The following is a 21,886-nucleotide window of genomic DNA, read 5'->3' on the forward strand; positions in this document are numbered from 1 at the left end:
AAAAAAAAAAAAGAATCCACTCGAGCATCACCTTCTACATGAAGCCTTTCCTGATTCTCTCTAATTGCTAGTACCTAAATCCCCCTATATCCATTTTTTATATATAGACACATCTCACCCAACAGATCTAAACTTCCTGAGGGCAGGGACTTTTCTTGTATCCCTTGTGGCTGACACATAATAGGTGCTCATTAACTGATGTAACATCGCTGATGTGACAAAAATTTCTTTTGGGAACTCGTCCATGAAAATAAATGCTGGGCTAGATGATTTCATTTTGTCTTAATTTAATAAAGTCTTGGACCCTTGGCCAGGATTTGGAGGTTAAGGCAATGAAGAATGATGGCTTAATGTCTTACCGTTACAACTCTGCTGTTGGGCCCAAGATAGGAATCCCTCAGGCACTCTGCTAATCTATCCTGGCCTCTGCGTGAACTGCCCTTTTTCTACAGACACAAACTCCTTTCTTTATAAGTAACCATCAGAGAACTTCACAACTTCATTTTATCTCTATAGGCCATTAAAAAAGATGATACAGGATTTTCGTTTCCCTTTTAACAATAATAGACAATATCTACATTTTTAAAATAAGAACGACTTGATGCAACTGCTAACAAACCCTGACTGGGGAAAAAATGTAATTGTTTTTATTACATTCTGTCCAACATGAAATCAAGACAAATCTTGACAATATTTAATAAAAAGATAATTTATTTAAGTACTTTCTTTAGGAAGCTGCAGAATGACTACTGAATGCTTCTTGGTAAGCCTGTAAAGTCAATTCTATATAGCCTCCTTTTTGCGCTTCTGTTTTTGCGAAGACCTGTGGGAGAAAAAGAAGTTGTAACTTAGAAAAACCTTTAGAGTGGGTGAAGTAATCCATGAAGAATATTAAGATGTGCTATTTTAAGTCCTTTTTTTTTTTTTTTTACCCCTTGACTTCTGTGTATTGGCTCCTAGGTGGAAGAGTGGTGAGGGTGGGCAATGGGGGGGTCAAGCGACTTGCCCAGGGTCACACAGCTGGGAAGTGTCTGAGACTGGATTTGAACCTAGGACCTCCTGTCTCTAGGCCTGACTCTCAATCCACTGAGCTACCTAGCTGCCCCCTTTAAGTCTTGACAGAGCAAGTTATCTGCTCCCAGCCCACACAGGCAAGTTTTAAGGGACATTAGTTATAAACCAGTGATTCTCAAAGTGGGCACTACCGCCCCCTGGTGGGTGTGGCAGCGATCCAGGAGAGCAGTGTGATAGGCCACAGGTGCATTTATCTTTCCTATTAATTGCTATTAAAATTTAAAAAAAAATTAATTTCCAGGGGGCTAAGTAATATTTTTTCTGGAAAGGGGGCAGTGGCCAAAAAAGTTTGGGAACCACTGCTCTAAACTCTAGTACTACTTTAATGGAACTCCGGGGAAGAATATCTTGCAACAAGTGACTGCTTTTTTTTTCCTTTTGAGAAGCCAGATTTATTGTAATTGTATGTATTGTAATTTGTAATGGATTGCCAAGGAATACTACCCTGCAAGGTATCCATGCCCATTTATGCCTCTAGCACTGTATTACCCCTTCTACCTTTCATGTTCTTCCTCTATACATGTTAGGCCTACCAGTGACCCTATGAATGTTGCTCAGTGACAGTACAGTGAAGGAGCTTTGTTCAAGTAGTTATTCTAGCTTCCACCTTATAAGCTTCAGGCACTGGACTACCACCTAAATATGAACAGAACTGAAGAATGTGTGTGTGCATCATCCCCTGTGAAGTGTCTGTTTCTATTATCCAAACTACAGTATTGATATTTTTCTACTTAAATACCAATCAGGGCCACCTTCTCAATATTTACCATGTCTTCATAGCAAAAAACTGAAATAAATCTAACCCCCCTTTAAAAAGCCTTTTCCTTTGTTGACTTTAAAGCATGGTCTCTAAAGATAGTCAAGCTATTTGAAATTGTTCGTTACTTAATTATCAATATGAAGCAGACACTAAGAAATAACATAGTTTACCTTAATTAAGTCTAATCCTTCAGCTCCTTGCTCTTTAGCCTGCTTAGCTGAGTGTCCATGTGGATGGAGCATGTGATACAAAATGACCAAACTTGTAGCATCATCCATTCTGAAAATTTTTAAAGTTTCATATTTTAATCAACTTTCATACCATATCAGGAGATTTTATCTGTGATTTTTTGGGGGATTTTAAAACTAAAAGAATCAGTCTATATCCAAGTGTGATATTCATTCTACAAATCAGCATTTAAAATCTGCCCAGTCATAAATAACAATAACAAGTACTACTATGTGCTTTACATTTTCCAATTAGAAGATTCTTCACACACACACACACAAAACCAAGCACTAGCACTAGGTGTCAGAAGCACATTTTAGCATGAGATTGGCAATTGGCCAGTGAGGACAGAGAGGAAGGGGGAGGGATCAAGAGGGCAAACAAAATCTGGGCTTCTGGGACAAGGATTGGCTATAAGGGCTGAATGAAGTGGGGCTGAACCAATGTGTCTCCTGAACAAGGTGACACACATGTTTATTTTTATTCCAAACTTCCCTCTCTTACTGTCCAGGAGCTGGAACAGATTAATGTTTTGATTTCTGATCACCCAATGGATGTGCTTATTAAATGAAATGATGTATGAAGCACCTGTAGTATTTAAATTATTTCTCCCTGCCCCAACCCAAGACCAAGCCTCAGCTCTGCCAATGACTTACTATATGATTGGGTCTCAATTTCTTCAGCTCTAAAGGCGCTGGACCAATTAGATTAGATGACCTCTAAGAGTTCTTTTCAATTTAGACATTCTAATTCTGTGATCTAGGGAAACTGAGGCTCCAAGAAGCAATGTGGATGATCATACCCCCATTTAGTGGAGTCTAAGGCTAAGGCTCTGAAGCCACTATTATTATTTACAGTGTAAAGTTCACACAATAGAAGGCAGAATCAAGAACACGAACATTTTTTAGAAAATCAGGCAAAAACATTTAAAATTCCCCGGCTTTACCCACACCTAATCATCACACAATCTTTTCTTCACGATGCCAATATTTTCCTATCATTCACTGCCTCATAGCTCTATAGATAGAAGAATAGCACAACCAAATACCTAGAGTTCAACAAATTATGAATCTTTTTTATGAAACCTGTTTTTTGGGCCTCCTTAAGGAAGTAGTACCCCCAAACTACCCTTTTAGAGCCTTTTCACTTGAGGGAAGCACTCTTAATCAGAAGACACTCTGGAATGGGATGCATTTCTTTTCTTTGTAGAGAAAAATAACTCATTATCTTAAAAAATAGCTCAGATTATTCCTGTCAAAGAAAACAGGGCAGTGTACTCCTCAAGATGAGTGCCTTAACCACTGAGAAGGAATGACCCAACCCCTCAGCTGAGACCAGGCTGCTTATTACATGGCTCTTCAAGCTTTCCTGCTCTACAGTAAGTTCCTAACAGGATAAAAAACTTTAAAGCTGCTAACTTGCTTTCCTATTAATTGCTATTAAAATTAAAAAAAAAAAAAATTTCCAGGGGCGCTAAGTAATATTTTTTCTGGAAAGGGGGCGGTAGGCCAAAAAAGTTTGGGAACCATTGGTCAAAGATGAACAAACTTATTTAGACTTTATATAATAATAAATTTTTACTAAGATAAAAACTACCCCGAAGTGGAAGGAGATGTCTCCAAAAGGAAAGCATCCTCTTCATTGAGGGTCTTCAACAAAGCCAGAAAACTACATTCTAGTTACCTATAGTCAAGATTTGTATTTAAATGAGTATTGGACTAGATCCCTTAGAACTACAAGATTCTTACAAGTTTTTTTAGTACTATCAGAATTATTTAAATAGACTCGGAGTTGTAAAAAGACTATAAGAAGTCATCTAGTCTACTTTCAAACCTAATGTATGCTTTGCATATTATATACATCTGATATAATAATTTAATACTAGTATAAACATACAATGAACAATGCACCAATATAATGATTTTTTTTAAACCCTTACCTTCCATTTTAGAATAAATACTATGTATGGGTTCTAAGATAGAAGAGCAGCAAGGGTCAGGCAATGGAGTTAAGTGACTTGCCCAGGGTTACCCAGCTAGGAAGTGTCTGAGAGCAGATTTGAGCCTAGGACCTCCCATCTCTAGGCCTGGCTCTCAATCCACTGAGCCACCCAGCTGCATCCCCAGTATAGTGATTTTTAAAGTGAACGTTTAAAGTAAAATATTTAAACATTTAAAGGGAAATATTTCAGAATATATCAGAAAGGTAAAAAATAGCTTAGTAAAAGCTGTTACAATCTTTTCTTCTAAACTAAACTTTGTTTAGTTATCCTGTAACCACACCTGCTGGTATAGAGTTGACATTGCTCATGTAATTCTGTATCTCTTTGTGCTTGATTAGACTTTGGTTTTTATAAACATATTTACATACAGAATAGAAAACCTAATAACCTGTGAAAGGAAAACAATATCCTACTTAAAGATTTGCAATAGAAAGGTTAATTACTTACAAATCTCTCTGAATCTGGTCAATCAGCAAACCATCAATCTTCTTCTGATTTACCAGATACCACACCATTCCACCAAAGTGTCTTGTTGAACGCAAAAGGTCATATTTACCATGTTTTTCTACATCTTCATACGCCTGGTGATGAATCTATCCATAATAAAGCAATATGTTTATACTCATACTGATGCTTCACTAATTAACACAGCAATTTTTTCACAACAGCCCCATAAGACTTATGGTACAAGTATTAATATCCTCATTTTGTGAATGAGGAAGCAAAGGCTTGGGGACAGAGAACTGGTGTCAAGAGTCTTGACACATGGGGGCAAGATCTGACTCTGACATGTACTGGCTGTGCTGGACAAGTTGGTTAAACTCTGAGCTCCAGATAACTAAACCTTCCAGTTATGGAGTAGGTTCAGATGCATCTTAATAGAAGGAATTTCCTCATTAGTACTTCTCTATAGCAATGAAATCACAGGTTCTAGTCAAAAAATGGAAACTAAAGATCAAAGAAGTAGTTAGTTGGCAGAGGATTCAAATTCCAGTGTGCTGTACTCTTCAAAGTGTAGTAAAATCAAAGACTGCATCATGTAAAAAAAATTAAGTGGCTAAACTGTGTTCCTGGATTGGCATCTATTTCTTTGAAGACAAGTTTTTCACATAAATCTCCATAAAACCAAACATGCAAAGGATGATCTCAACTACTATTAATTTGTGCCTAGGATTTAATCAATTTAAATACAATGAGGTCTATTTAAAACAGAACAAGAATCTCACTGAGGAAAATTATTTGCCTTAGATATTAAATAGAATAACCTTTCTATCAGGTATATTCTAGATTGTGATAAATTAAACTAGAAATTTTAATCAGACTATAATTAATCAAGGTACTGAGCACCTTAATTTAACTACAAATCTATAGGAATAATATGAAAGTTATTTTAGGACTCTCAGGTTTAGAGCTGGTCATATAGTTCAACCCTCCTTTTACTGATGGGAAAAATCAAGACCCAGAGAAATTAAGTTGTCAAAGACCACATAAATAGCAAATAGAAATAATGACTATATTATATATATATGTGTGTACACACACACACACACACACACACACACACACACACACACACACACACACAGAGTAATTTAAAAGATCAGGCAAGAGATCATTCAGTAATGGTCAGAGGGAGAAGGGAAGGATAATGGTGGATGGTGATTCCCTCTTAGAAGTACCCAGGTCATGATCCGCCTACCTGATAATAGTGAGGCCTTATTTCCTAGGCACATATTCAAGACACAAGAGCAAAACATCCAAGATTTATCAAAATTGTTGACTACTATTCACTTGTGATGATTCAGATGGGAACAAACGATATAGCCAAAAGAAAGCTAAGATACTGACATCTTTGACAACAAACAAAAAAGACATAGGGGCAGAGGTTTCATTTTCCTCACTACTATCCAATGAAGAGATGAAAAAAGAGAAATCAGTAAATAATTTGAAAAGTGAACAACTGGCCAAGAAAATAATATCAAAGAATGGGATTTGGATTCTGTACCATTGCTTAAAATATAGAAATACACAGACTCCTGGCCAGTGACAGCAGAATCTAATGAGGGCTGATAATACTTGCCTAGTATCTTGCAATCTGAAAATAAAAACAATGGATAAGGAAGAAGAGCAGTTTAAATACCCAAAAGTTTACAGGGGACAAAATTAAAAGAGGCATGGTCTCAAATGTCCACTTAGAAATGACCAAAATTTAGCGAAATTAAACTAGAGGCCTTAATGTAAGGTAGCAAATTTTACTTTAATCAAAGACTTCTAGGGATAAAGTCCATGCATGGAGCAGAATTATTGGATAGCTTTGGATGCCCTTATTGGATAGCTTTGGATGGGTGTACCTTACTCAAAAGAAGGTAAAGTGGGTGAAGGGCAAAGGGTTGGAGGAGGCAGAGCCCTATATTATTAGAAGATATACTTGTGTGAAAATCCATGAACTTCATGTTTAAGTGTCATAGAAAGCATTTGGGAATATCAATGGGAGAAGAATCAGAGGTGATTTTATCATCAGACCATACTACAGGCCACCTGAAAATAAAGACAAAATGGATGAAGAGTTATGGAAACAGCATTTGTGGCAGAGGGACATGACCTAATTATGCTTACAGAATTCAGTTATCTGACATCTGCTAGAGCTTTCTGAAAAAAATGAACAGCTAATAAATTTTTGGCTTGCCATAATTATAATTTCATTTTTCAAAGGATAGAAAACCAGGAAAGGCAAATTCAAATTATGACTCTTAACTCATTAACAATTGCTATGGTGGATGTGATGGAAATCTTGCAGAAGTGACCACTTTCTTCTAGAGTTTGATATAAGGAGAAGAAAGTTGGGTATCATACTCTGATATGCACCCTAGATTTGGGGGAAACAGTTCAAAAGATTCAGAAGATAGGTATGAACCCACGAAGTCCTACAGTGAAAGTCAGACCAGAAGAGATTAAAAAAAACTCAAGAATTAAGATCTCAAATCACGAAAAGAAACAATTGAAATGAGGAGGAAAAATGGGAGTTGTCTGAAAAGACTGATAAATTCAGAAAATTCACCAACCATTATTTTTAGACCAGACCAGGCTTTACCAAAATCAACTTCTTGTGCTATTTTGTTGTGGTTGCATCATCTGAACCAGACTTAAAGAGACCATGCCCTAGAGATACTTAGTTGCTCAGCTTTGGAGCTGACAATTATAATTAGGCCTTGCTATTCTGATTGGTGAGAGCACACAATAGAGTCAGCCCTAGACCCATTGTGTTACATTAGCCATTTTCTTGCCATCCACCTTTGCTGTTACATATTATACTTTACCTCTTTCTCACCTATGAGCAGTAAAGAAATCAATTTCATCATTTCTTCTGGAAAAAGCCTCTTGCTCTCTTCCAATCAAGTGTGCTAACTGATCCATTCATCCAGACCAAATATACTTCCCTGGCTACCATATCCATATCTGTGCTATTTCCTCCTATTAGAATCTAAGTTCTTTGAAGGCAGGGACTTGTAAAAGGGGGAAAAGTCATGCTTTTGTACTTGTATCTCCAATACTTAGCAAGTGCTGAGCAAATAATAAGCATTTAAAATAAAATTTCATTCATTTAATGAATTTAGAATGTTAATTGAAATTTGGGAAATGCCATTTAAAAGTATATATATTTTCTATGGACACATGGGAACTATCAAACTACATTTCCCGTGGTCCAACGGGTTTCCGTTTCCGGTTCTTTGGGCGTGGGGACACCTGCATCACCACGCAGAGGACAGTTTAAATGAGAGGAAATCGGAAAGTAAGCCCTCTTGAGCTAGCAGGCGCAGGAAGGTACAAAAGGTAAAATGGCGGAGGCAGTTTGAATTCTTACAGGCGCAGTCTTATATATATTTTACCAGCATGGCCATGGCTTTAATTAAAATACTAATTTATATTATTATATCAATCTTTATCATTTTTAATCGTAACAAGATCTTAAAAATTCAAGTATAAAGATGGAAGTAAAGATGGAAAACAAAAAACAAATATATGAGGGTACCACAGTCTTCTGTCAGGAAAGCTATAGCTTGGAATGAGCAGAGGCTGGCAAAGAAAGTCAAAGATAACAAAAAGTCTTCTTTGATTATATTGGGGGGGAAAGAGGGTTCAGGAAAGGATCAGCACTACTAAATGGAATTGGAGGATGAGCCTGGAGAGACAATAAATGACTACAAAGTTGTTTCATTCTTATTTTGCTTTTTTTTTTTCTCTGCCAAGAATGAAGTCTAGACCAGAAAAGACAGAACAAAAATGGCTAATAGAGTAAGGATCCCTAAGAAAAGTAAGGAGACAGCAAGAAGGTACCAACAGGACTGACAGATAGATGTCACTGCAGAGCTCCAACAGGGGCATATAAAACAAACAAACAACAACAACAAAAAAAAAAACCAGAAGAGTAGAGGCTCTACAGGGCAGAGAATGACTGATATTTTAATTTTCAAGAAAAGAGAAAAGTCTGCAATTTAAGCCAATGAGTTTGACTTTGATTCTTGGGAAAATTCTTTAAAAAGGTGGTTACTTATCATCTAGACAAGAAGGTAGTGATCACAAAGAATAAGAAGGCAGGGTTGCTATGTCTGGAATTTGCCTAGCTTGTCTGATAAGCAAACTCTACAATTATTGTGAAAAGATATGGGTTAAGGATTAGATGATAATATAAGTAGATGCATTCTGGACCTGAAGAGTAGTTTTAAGTTTCAATGTCAACTTCAAGTTCATTGTCTCTAGTGAAGTGCTCCAGGGATCTGTTTGGCCAAGCTGCTTAATATTTTTGTCAGTGACAATAAGAAAAAAATTGATGGTATCATCAAATCTGCAGATGAAACAAAGTTTGAAGGGAGAGCTAACACAATGGAGAAAAAATCAGAACTTGACACGTTAGAACACTGCTGGCCTGGTTAGACCATAGATGAAACACTATGTTCAATTCTAGAAGGATTGCTAATAAGCTAGAAAATAGACAGAGGGCAACCAAGATATTAAAGGGTCTTGAGTCCATCCATGTCAGATGAGGATGAATTAAGGATCACTGAATCATAGATATAGAGCTAGAAAGGACCTTGGAAATCATCTAATCCAAAACCTTTGTTTTACAGATAAGGAGGCTGAGGCACAGTGACTTGCCTGAGGTCACAAAGGAAGCTTTAGAGGTAAAATTTGAACCTAGGTTCTCTGATTCCTGAGTCGGTGCTATTTTCTCCATACTATGTTACTTTCATAGGTAAAGGAAGTAGAAATTTACCTTGAAGAGATAACTTAGGGGAACATGACAGCGGCAAGGACAGTCATGTGAGTGAAGCATAAGAGTTGTTCCATTTGCCTCCAAAGGGCAGATGAAGAAACACTGGTTTTAAGTTGCAAAAAAGCACATTTAGATTTGATACCAGAAAAAACTTCCTGACTCTTAAGCTATCCCAGTGGAATGGGTCTTCAAGCAGAGGCTGGCTGACCACTTGCTGCACATGCTAAAGAAGATATTGTTTTGGGAATGGTTAGAGCAGATGCCTTCTAAGTCTAAATTCTATAATAACTGAACCAAACTTTATGAACAGTCAGAAAGCAAATGCTATGTGTTTGGGGATTTTAATATGCAATGCAGTACTTCTAATTTTGTGCCAGCTATAATTCACCAAAAATACTTCCTTATTGCTGGAATTTATAATGAAGCACTGTTTGCTAGAATTCAGAAATCTTGTTTACATGTGATATTTTAAGGATAGATTTCCTATCATTTCTCAAACTATTGAACATACTCACTTTAATATACTCAGCTGAATCTGGCTCAAACTGTGCAATACAGAGATTGAGGATATCTTCGTGACGATCCTGACGGAACAAAGCCTAGAATGATGCAAAAGATCAGTTATAACTAGAAGAACACAACTGATCAAAAACTGCTCTACTCAATGACATGTATTTCTATCAAAATGTATACTGTAACAACAACAATAATAATATTAATAATAATAATTGAAAAGGCAGTGTGATACTGTGAATAATATTAATAATAAGAATTCAAAAAGCAATATGATACTGTGAATAAAGGGCTGATCTTGTAAAAGACTTGGTTCAAGACTTTCATAGACACACATACACTAGTTGTGTTAAAAGAGAATTAATTTTACCTTTCAGTACCCCAGGCAATTCCCTATGACAATACTTTGATCTGCAAGAGTGGGAAATTTTCACACTATGAGTTTCCTACTATAATTAAATCACAGGTCTGGCTTTTAAAATTAAAGAAAATATTTATATAACTTTTTAAAGGAAAAAAGATATTTTCCTTACAACAATGCTGAGTAGGAGTACAAATTATTTTCATTTTAAAAATTGGGTTTAAAAAGATTAAATGACTTATCCATGGTTACAAAACTAGTTATGTTTCAGAGACAGGGTGAGAACCTGAGTCTGCAGTCTCTGTATTCAGCCCTTTGATTTCTGATATAGTCTCCAAATCCATGCCAAAGAGCTGAAGTATGTGAATACTGATAAACTGGTGGCTATTTTTTGAAGTGGAAAAATTGTACTAAAATCCATAAGTAATGAAGATTATAACTTTGCAATGATTATGAACTAATTAAAATGCCTATGTAAATAGCACATGTGCAGATGAGCAATAATCTATACTTGCTACAGGGTTTTGCACATGCATGTACATGAGGTTGTACTTTATATTCAAAGAGGACCAAAATGATATCACTATGTCTGGGCCAATGTACAGCATATCCAACTGTGGTTGATCGGCCCAATATGAGTTCAGAAGGCTCTATCACAGGTTGGGTACAAATAGCCCTGGAAAAGAATCCACTTGGGATGGAGACGTCTCTAAATTTGCACATCTCACTTTTTATTTTTGAGCTACTGCAATTCTGATGACATATGATGCAGACCTATACATATATGTAACCATATTTAGGTATTAATAGATAGATAAAGTCACCTTACCAGAAGATTTTCTTCCTGGAACATCAGTGGTGGAAAAATCTTACGACCTTCTTTTGGGAAAAAGACCTGTATCATTCTGTCTCGTTCTTCCCAGGAAGCTTTTCGCAGAACACCGCTTGGTTCCCTGACAACAATAAAACGCTCCTGTATTTGAAAACAAATCAAAGGTGAAATTTAGGGGTGTATTTTTAGTTTCAGTGTCTCATTAAGCTCCTCTATTAGAGCAATCTGCAATCAACAATGTAAAAAAAGTGATTACAGAGAGTTATTTTTGAAACTACAAAGATTTCACAAAATTTTGCTTTTCATCCTTAGTTAGTTAAAACTTGTATTTTATGGAACTCAAAAATAGCCACTTCAAAAGTAAATTCAATAAATATAATATTTATAGTGTGGTAAGTGCTAAAAGAAATTGGTTTGACTTAAATAACTTGTATTATAAAGCAAGGGTGTAAAATAGGCTAGCAAAATTCCCAAATGCAACTGGAACCAGATTAAATGGTAATTGGAACCTTGCAGTGTGACTCTAGGCAAGTCGCTTAACCCTAATTGTCTAGCCCTTACAGCTCTTCTGCCTTGGAACCAATACTTAGTATTGATCCTAAGACAGAAGGTATAGATGTTTAAAAAATAGTAACTAGAAGGGGTAGCTAGATTGCTCAGTGGAAGAGAGCCAGATTTAGAGTCAGGAGGACCTGGGTTCAAATTCTTCCTAGAAGTGTGACCTTGGGCAAGTAACTTAACCTGAACTGCCTAGTTCCTTATCTACTTAGTATCAATTCTGAGGCAGAAAGTAAGGGTTTAAGACCCCTTTCCCCACCCAGTAAATGGAAATATTTAACAAATAAAAACATAATACCACACAGATCATGTTAACTTGTGCTTTTCCAAATCAATGAGGCCTTCAGGGATCCACTTCTATTAAGTTTGACACCACTACTATAAAGTACCAATGGTACAACCAAAGTACCATTTATATTTACTTGAATGCTTTCTAAAAGAAACGAATTCTTCCTATTTTGCTTCATTTCCTCATCAAAGAATCAAAGGATCTAAAGGTTGGAAACGGCCTCAAGAAATCATCTCCTTATAATAAGGAAAAAGACTTGTACAAAAATATTTATAGCTATGCTCTTTGTGGTGGCAAAAAATTGGAAAATGAGTGGATGCCCTTTGATTGGGGAATGGCTAAAGAAATTATGGTATCTAATGGTGATGGAATACTATTGTGCTAAAAGGAATAACGAACTGGAGGAATTCCATGTGAACTAGAATGACCTCCAGGAATTGATGCAGAGTGAAAGGAGCAGAACCAGGAGATCATTGTACACAGAGACTGATACACTGTGGCACAATTGATGTGGCACAATACTTCTGTACTAGCAGCAATGCAATGACCCAGGACAATTCTGAGGGACTTATGAGAAGGAACACTATCTGCATTCAGAGAAAGAACTCTGGGAGTAGAAACACAGAAGAAAAACAACTGCTTGATCACATGGTTCAATGGGGATATGATTGGAGATGTAGACTCTAAACGATCATCCTAGTGCAACTATCAATAATACGGAAATAGGTCTCGATCAATGATACATGTAAAACCCAGTGGAATTGTGTGTCGGCTATGGGAGGGGGTGGTAGGAGGGGAAGGAAAGAACATGAATCAATGTAACCATGGAAAAATTTTCTTAATTAATCAATAAAAAATAAAATTAAAAAAAATCATCTCCTTCAATCTATATCTGTATAGGAATTTCCACTACAACACCCCTAACAAGTATTCATACAGCATTTATTTGTAAACCTTAAGTAAGGGCAAGCTCACTACTTCCCAAGCTATATCTATTCCACTTTTGAAAATTTCTAGTTTTATTGGGCTTAACATCTGCTTCTCTGCAGCTTCCACTTATTTAACTCCTGATTTTGCTGTCTGGTGCCAAGAACAAGGTTAATTTCTCTTCTATAAGATGATCCATCAAATTTTCAAAGATAGCTACCACGTCCTCCTAAATCTTCTATTAAGCAGGCAAACATCCTGTGAGGACAACGGATCCTCAAATAGTACAGCTTCCAGATCCAATGTTATCCTAGTCTCCCCCCCATTTAATCATCATTTAATTAGCTGGCCTATTTTTCTAGCCTGTCAAGATTTTGTTTGTATCCTGACTTGTCATGTGTCACTTGTCCTTCCCAAGTTCATGTCATCTTCAAATTTCATTCAAGTCATTAACAACTAAAAAGCAAAAGTCCAAGGACAGATACCAGAGGCATTTTGCTCTATGAAAAATCTCTACATATACTAAGGTATTCTTTGCATCCATTCATTCAATTAGTTCTGAATTCACTTAGAATTTAAGCCCTTAGAGGGCAAGGATTATTTCACTTTAGCCTTTGTATCTCTAGTGCCTGGTATATAGTAAACTCAACAAATATCTGTTGACTGCTTTATTTAGCACAAATATGTCAGTTACACAAGGATAATGTAAGTCTCTCTACTGAAATCCAGGTATAATATACTGCAATACTACTATCTTCTAATGATCTAGTAACCTTGCCAAAAATAAAAATAAATTGAAGATAATCTAGCAAGATATGTTCTTGTAATACTAATGTTTAAGGATTATTACTTTTCAAATGATCACAAACAATACCTTTAATAATTCCTAGAATTTTGGCCACCAGGTCAAAATTTGAAATTAAATAGTTTCAAAATTCTACTCTTCCCTTTTTGTCAAATTAGGATATTTAGCCTTCTCTAGTCTTTTAATGAGGGGTGGTGGGCCTAGAATAAAAAAGACCAGAGTTCAAAACTGACCTTTAACACTTACTAGCTGTGTGACCCTGGGTGAGTCACTTTACCCCTGGGTGCATAAAACTGGAAAATAAAATGACAAACTACTCTAGTATCTTTGCCAAGAAAATCCCATGAACAGTTCTTCATGGAGTCAAAAAGAGTTGGTTACAGGGGTTCGAATTTACCTTTTGACATTAAGATCTGAGTTTTACCCTTTTTTTTAATAACCTACGTGCTGAGTACAGACATCTGGAGTTATATTTTTATTTCTGTTTCTTGTTAGTTCTCTAAGCTGAGATTCTTCTTCTTCTAATAAAGCTGCTAATTTTGTGGTTTCTAGCTCCGAATTTGTAAGTGGGTAGTTTTTTCCTTTTGCTTTCATTTTCAATTTAACATCATATCGATCAGACTTGCAAGTCTACAGAAAAATATAATTTGCTTGCTTTTGTTAGATGTATTTCCAACCCAGAATATAGGTTTTTTTTTTAAGTTACGGTTGGAAAAAACCCAAATCTCATTGTCAGATACCATTTTCTTAGTTAGCTATTCATCTTCTGAGGCCTTTCTCTTTTGAAACCCAGCCTTCAAGAGGCAGCAGTGATGAAAAACATCATTTGTGTTCTTAAATTTCTTGTCTTGGACTTGATAATCATCTAATTTTAATCCAAATTGACTTTAATCAATTATTTACTTATCAAGCTCAAGAAATAACAAAAGAAAAAAATTCCCCAAATTAAAAAAAAATTGTATCTTTCTAGTTTACCACACTGTTTGTGCTAGACTCATTTATAAATCTCAGAAACAAAGAGGTCTCTCTGATTTTGTTATCTCCCACTTCCAAACTATTCTGTTTCACTCTAACCAAGAAGGATTTCATCTTCCCTAAATTCAAAGCATATGTTGTCTATATTACTTGTTTAGGAATAAATCACATACTATCTTATTCTGCCTCTGTTATTATTGACCTTTTTTTTAACCCTAATCTTGTATCTTCAAATTAATACTAAGTTTTGAGACCAAGGCAGAAGATAGTAAGGGCTAGACAACTGAGGTTAAGTGACTTGCCCAGGATCACAGAGCTAGGAAATATCTGAGACCAGATTTGAACCTAGGTCCTCCCATTTCTAGGCTCTTTATTCACTAAGTCACCTAGCTGACCCTTTCATTGAACTTTTTACAAATTCTTATCAATCTCCCTAACTGGTAGTTTAAGGCAGGGATTTTTTTTTGTACTTTCATTGTATAAGAGGTATAATAACTATTTTAGTCCACCAGACACTAAGGATCTCAAACTCAAATTTTCAGAAGTTTAAAAAATTCTAAACTGAGTTTTAAAGACACATCATCAAAAACTATCCTAGAGGGAAGCTAGGTGACTCAGTGGATTGAAAGTCAGGAATATAGAGGGGATCCTGGTTTCAAATCTGGCCTCAGAAACTGCCTGTGTCATCCTGGGTAAGTCATCTAACCCCCATTGCCTACCCCTTCCTGCTCTTCTGCCTTGGAACCAATGCACAATATTGATTCTGAGTCAAAAGATAAGAGTTTAAAAACAAAAACAAAAAAAAATCCTAGCAAATTTTCATGAAAGATGGAAAAAAAGTACATTGAAGAAGCACAGCATTCCCCAAAATAATTTTGGCCATTTTATCTAAGTACTTGGAAAATTTAAAACCTAAATTCCAAATCAGTTTATGAATGTCAAATTGCTAGATAACAGTATTATTATACCACTATTTACCTTGAATAACTCAATCCTAGAAACTAGGTGCCAATTCAAAGGACTCTGTACTTTAAGTTTTCATATATATGGTAGCACTCTACCATTGCCCATACCTTTCTCAAGTTATATCTCCTGAAATCTAACTCCTACATAAGCTAAAAGCCTGATTCAATACATTTAATGTATAAGATGGATATTAGCCATGGTTTTCTTACTCGAGAATTAGAAAGGATGTCATGATATTTATCCTAGTTAAACTATAAATTCTACCTCCTTTCAAAGTTAATTTATAGCCTAAAGTAGGAAAAAAAACCCAACATCTCAACTTAGAGGATCACTATTCTTCAAAGCTGTGGGTTAACTGAAGTTTTTAGCAAAAGTCATTTTGTGTGTGTGTGTGTGTGTGTGTGTGTGTGTGTGTATGTTTAGTATCAATTCTAAGACAGAAAATCCACAAGAACAATTGGGAGTAAGCTCAGTGTCTCCTCTAGACTCCAGACCTGGTGCTCTAGTCTATCATAGTTGCTTCCAAAAGTAATGATAATGACAGACTATTTCTCTAGTGCATGAAAATTCCAAGAGGAATAGGATATACACAAGAGCTTTTGAAAAGCAAATACAAATTCCCAACAAAAAATGCTATCTTCTAGAAAAGCTTCAATTATCCACAACAGATTCCAATTGAGTCAAGGAAGAGAATCAATCCTCCCTTCCCTCACCAATTTTTTTTTTCCTATAAAACTTCTATATCAACTTTCTCTTCTAGGGTTGTTGCTCCCTATTAACACCATTGGTTGCCCAAGATCTTTGAATTATGTGTTAAGAAAAGCTATGGGCCAAACTTAATTTATAAAGATTTGTGCTCTTCTTGGATTTTATTATGAAATGAGAACTCCTCAATCTCAAATACAGCCATAATTAAAGTTTCTGTACAATTTATTGCTCAACTTTTGAGAATTGATCTTTAATATTAGAGAATACCTGGTGATCTAAGTGATTAAAGCAAGATTCATTTGGTTACTCTAAGACAGATTCGATTTTTGTTTTCCAACACTATTACACTTTTCTACTTATCCAGAAACTGAAAGGCAGGATGACTCTTCCTTTACTAGTGAACTATACAGATCCAGCAATTTTGCTTTGGTTATACTTACTATAGAAAGTAGGATCAAGTGATACTTGAGTCCTAACTCTCGGCTCAAAATAGTTAATCACATTTCTAAATAATGGTCTCCAGAGATTATACTCACACGATGTGGAATGCTATATGTTAAATCAGTAAACACGTATTTGGCAGTTTCAGTTCCTTCAAGGATTTTATCTTCTGCTAATACATCATTTATTGGCTCTCGTTCTTTTAGCACAGGAGGCATTTTTAACCGTTCTTTAGCGGCCTCAATGGCACGTTTTGTGGCCTACGAAATAAAATATTTTTTCTCAAAGGTTAGTAACCCTATAATGAAGCCCAAATTATAAACTGAAAAGAAATCATTTACTAATCAACTTTGAAACTAAGAAGTAGGTATTGATGACAGGATTGGCAAAAAGCAGTTCTGGTCACAAATCAAACTTTATTTTCATGTGCATGGGTAGAATTACTGATAATCAGGTTTTTGTTATCTCTTTGTAAATGTGCTTTTAGTCTCAATTATGAATATAAAAAGCAGAAATATATTTGAGATGAGAAGCAACTAATAAGCCACAGGATAATTATAATCACATTCATAACAACAGATCTGTACTTAGAGCATCATTTCAGGTAATGGATCACTAAATAAAAGACTCAAGTTCCATCCAAATGCCTAAGTGGTGGGACTAGATGCTAATCAGAAATTATCTCCTCCAATGTTCCTTTGAGAAGTGGCTAACAAGATGCCCTTCTAGGAAAGGAGTTGTAATGCAGAAGATTCTGTTTTTAGTTAGAAAGGTTTAGGAAAAAGTGTTGCTAGTCCAAAAGACATAGCAAGAATAAGTCAATTTTGAAATCTTCAATTATTCCACCTCAGTTTTTCTAGTTTTGTCTCCACTATGTTCCTTGGTATTCTTAAGTATTTTCTCCTGGAAAATACTTATTCATATGCCTTGAACTCATAAATCATAAGTTTCTTCAGAAGATGAACTATAGGAAAACAACATTCACAATTACTACAATGAAAAAATAACAAAATAAAAAATTAGCATTTTGAAATGATATAATAATGGAGTCTGGCCTTGAAGAAGAGATAGACACAAAAAGGAATCTCTTTTTCTTTACAGAGGTGTGGGATTATGGATGTAGAGAAGTATCAAAATGCTTTTTGTTAGTGCAAATCTGATTAAAATGAAATTAAGAAATGTTTTTAAAAATAAATAAAAATTGAGGGCAGCTGGGTGGCTCAGTGGTTCGAGAGCCAAGCCTAGAGACAGGAGGTCCTGGGTTCAAATCAGGCCTCAGACACTTCCTAGCTGTGTGTCCCTGGGCAAGTCACTTAACGCTCACTGCCTAGCCCTTACCACTCTTCTGCCTTGAAACCAATACACACTATTGATTCTAAGACAGAAGGCAAGGGTTTTAATAAATAAATATTCAACATTAAATCTGTTCATTTGTGCTTTTTCAAATATATCTAGATATATTATTTAATCTTGGCTGAATTTTGTCCTCTTATTTTAAAACTCATTATTATCCTTAAAAGGAGAGGGATATGGATATGCTGAGAAATTTGGATGATATAAAAAACCCAAAATATATCAATGAAATTTTTTTGAATAAAAGAAAATAATACTATTAGGGCACCAAACAATGCTAATTATTTTCAATTAAGATTTTCTAGTAACATTTTTAAAAAATCAGATACCTCTTCCAGTTGTGCTTCCGTCATTAGTTTATATGTTGGTGGATTAAGTTGTTGTTTAACTGGCTTAAAAACTTTCTGTAGATCCAAACCAGTCATTTTGATGAGTATATTTTGAACTTCCTCATCTGTAAATTCTAGCTTCTTTGTCTCCAAGCAAGATGAACCTGTCAAAATGAACTTCAGTTAAGGACAAGCTAATAAAAATCCCACAGTAAAAAGAAGTATACAGATGGCATCTAAACAAAAGCATGTCAATAGAAAAACGATATGCAGTTTAGAGATCTAAGCCCACAAAAATATCTCCTTTCACATTATGACTCCCAAAAGGCATGAGAAGCAGATTTGTAAACCAGGTAGGTCAACTATACAGCTGCAGGAAAGGAAGACAAGACTATGCTATAATCTTATGGTAAGCCACTACACCTAGATAATTCTTTATAAATATAGAATACTTTTATAGTAATGAACTCCCACAGAAACAGCTTTTCATGCGTGACCTAAAAGTATACCTTGGTCTGATACCAAGCCTTTGTGCTCACAGAATGGAAAAAGAGAAATTTAGAATTAGTTTCATATGGTTTAATGGAAAGAGCAATAGATTTGGAATTGGAGGTTCAAATCCCTCCTCTCAAGTTTACTGCTTGTGCTGCCTTGTGACAATTGCTTCCTATCTCTGTTCAAATTTCCTCAACCACAAAACCAAAACAAACAAACAAACAAACAAACAAAAAAACCACACACACACACACACAAAAAAGTTGATCTTGATTGTCATAACATGGGATGTATCAACAGGTGAGGTTATTTTTCCTTTCCTTCCAGGAGAGAAGACCCATTTTTTGTTTCATCCTTTTGTCTCCCTCACTAGAACTTGTGTATACAAGAGGTCTTGAATTGAGGACAGTCCTTGTTAAATGTTCCCTCTAGTCTTTCCACTTAGAAGCAACCCCGAAACTCAGGGTTTCTTAACTCAGGGTCTGTAAATTTTTTTTCTTTTTAAAAACATTTTGCTGACTGCCCAGCAAAACATCTGTGCAGTTTTACACAACTGAAGCTATTTAAGCTATTAAAACTTAAAACTGCACTAAGACTTTTAGGACATCGTGTATTTCAATATAAGGAGTTTCTTTTGTTTTTCTATGTATTTTATTTTATAAATTACTCTGAAAAGAGATTTGATAAAAGGACCCCCAATTAAAAACAAAACGAAACACAGTTTAAAGAACCTCACTAGATCTTATCTGACATTAAAAAAAACAAAACAACAACAACAAAAAAAAACACCCATTATCTTCTTAGGCACAAAGCAGATGAGCTGTAATGGCTGGGCCACTAAGGTTAAGTGACTTGCCATGAGCCACACAGCTACAAAGTATCTGCGGTAAAATTTGAACCCAGGACCTCTAGTTCTGGAGCTTCATTCACTGAGCTACCGACCTGCCCCTTATGGTTCAATCTCATTTTACTGATTAGGAAAGGGATGGCTCAGAGGTGAAGCAATTGGCTCAAAGTTACACAACACAATCCGGCAACATCAAGATAGGGATTTGGATCTAGGACTGCCCTGGCACGCTGAGCCCGGCCGCTGAATAACACCGAGCGGCACTGGGCACTGGCTGCGAGGACAGGAATGGGGCGGGATTCGGAGAACACTTACTACTAGCCTCGGAGCCCGCCCGACGACAAGACGGCCCTGATCCGCCAGTCCCCAGCGAGAGAGAGAGCGGGAGCCAGGTTTTAGCCCCGAGGAGACCCACGCTGCGAGACGCCTCTCGGTAGAGCCAAAAAGCAGCTGGCACTCTGAGGGCCGCCATGACTTCAGCAGCCATACGCCCTGGCAGCGAAGGGCTTTTACTTCCTGAGTCACACAAAAATATGTTTTGCGGCATGCTGGGAAATGTAGTCGGGACGGGACAGGGATTGGAGTCAGGTGGAAGGTGAAACCGACCTTGACAGCGCTCTCATTTGCAGGTTAATGTCCAGCAGGGAAGGTGTTGAACAAAATTTATTGGGGTAAAAGTGCGTAAGAAATAATAAGGAGGTTAATTAAAAAAAAACAAACATGAAGAGATCTACAGGAAATTATGAAAAAAACGAACTAAGCAGAACTAAAAGGACATTATATATAGCCACAGAATTAATATTTGAAGACTAACTTGTGAATGTCCGCCTCCAAAGAAAACTGATAATAGAAACACAAAAGGCATAGTTTATAGTAATGTGTGTGTGTGTGTGTGTGTGTGTGTGTGTGTGTGTGTGTGTGTCTGTGTGCTTTGGAGATTTTAATGTAACAAAAAAATTTTAAAAGAAAAAAAAATGCTCAGCAGGCTTTTGGGAATTCATAGTGATCAGGGGGAAAATAAGAACTAGAAATTGAGATTTTTTAGTTCAGTAACAATCTGAATACTGGGAGAGATACAAAGATGAATGAGATAACAGATCCCACTCTCTATGAGTTTACACTCTCATATTTATACTATTATTATTATTAATATTATAGTATATTAATTATATTAATTGCTCATAACAGCCTCCATTATTATTTACACTATTATTATTATTATGACTATAATACAAAATATAACTTCTTAAGTATAAAGTAGATGAACAAAAGGTCATGTGGAGTTTGAGGGAAAAAAAGAGAATTCCTAAAATTTAGGAAATGTGTAAAGGGAAACAGGAAGAGGGTTCAGAAATTCAGATTGCATGAACTTGATATCTTCATTTTTGTAAAGTAGCAATCAAGACAGAAGGAAGAGCAGTGGAATTGGAGAAGCAGTGAGATTGGAAAAGATTAAGGCTGCCTACTATGGGAATATCCTTCAACAAAATATTTCTTTTATTGCACTCCACCATCCAGGTAAAACAAATTTTGCTAAAGTTAATAATCTACCTGAAACAACCAACCTGGCAAAATCAGGGTGTTGTGAGGGGTGTTGTTTTTTCAAAGCAAAACTTCATCTCCTGAAGCTGGACATTTTCACTAGCTGTCTCACATGTCTGAAACACTCTCCCTTCTTTTCTCTGCCCTTGGCTTCCTTCAATTCTCAACTTAAGCTCCACCTTTTGCAAAAAAGCAGTTACCAGTCCTTAATTCTTTGTGCCTTCCTTCTGAAATTACCTCCAATATTTCCTTCATACATCTTGTTTACATATGGTCATTTTAATGTTGTCTCCTTTACTAGTTTGTGACCTTCCTGAGAGCAGGGACTGTGTGTGTATGTGTATGTATGTATGTATGTATGTATGTTCATATTTTGCCTTTATATTCTAAGCACTTATCACAGTGCCGTAACAATGCTTAATAAAGGCTTCTTGATATAATCTGCCTCCTTCTTTGAGCACAGATCTAGCTGTAGACCTCTTTTTCAACTTTCTCCCAATTAAAAATTGACCTACTCTGTGTCTCATGTAGCAAGTTCTCAGCAATCTGCTAAAGCGGAAAAGTATGATAACTTCCTGGAGTGAATTAATTGCTCATAACAGCTTCCAT

General features: G+C 36.0%; 1 protein-coding gene across 1 annotated transcript; it reads right to left on the reverse strand.

The window, feature by feature from the left end:
* Positions 1-693: 693 nt before the first annotated feature.
* MRPS22 (mitochondrial ribosomal protein S22) lies at positions 694-20,282 on the reverse strand. Its single transcript, XM_044666674.1, has 8 exons — positions 20,051-20,282; positions 18,394-18,557; positions 16,807-16,971; positions 11,040-11,183; positions 9,852-9,935; positions 4,512-4,657; positions 2,005-2,113; positions 694-823 (listed from the first exon to the last, which is right to left on the reverse strand). Exons 1-8 carry the CDS (start codon positions 20,280-20,282, stop codon positions 728-730), a joined length of 1,140 nt encoding a protein of 379 aa, XP_044522609.1. The 3' UTR covers positions 694-727.
* Positions 20,283-21,886: the final 1,604 nt, after the last annotated feature.

This window comes from Gracilinanus agilis, chromosome 3, assembly GCF_016433145.1.
Source record: "Gracilinanus agilis isolate LMUSP501 chromosome 3, AgileGrace, whole genome shotgun sequence".
Taxonomy (NCBI): domain Eukaryota; kingdom Metazoa; phylum Chordata; class Mammalia; order Didelphimorphia; family Didelphidae; genus Gracilinanus; species Gracilinanus agilis.

Coding starts and splice junctions, on each gene's coding strand:
- MRPS22 (XM_044666674.1), bottom strand. CDS start 20,282: ATGCCGCAAAACATATTTTTGTGTGACTCAGGAAGTAAAAGCCCTTCG. Junction 18,558..20,050: donor GGCGGGCTCCGAGGCTAGTA/GTAAGTGTTCTC, acceptor TCATTTTGACAG/GTTCATCTTGCTTGGAGACA. Junction 2,114..4,511: donor GACCAGATTCAGAGAGATTT/GTAAGTAATTAA, acceptor AAAAATTTTCAG/AATGGATGATGCTACAAGTT.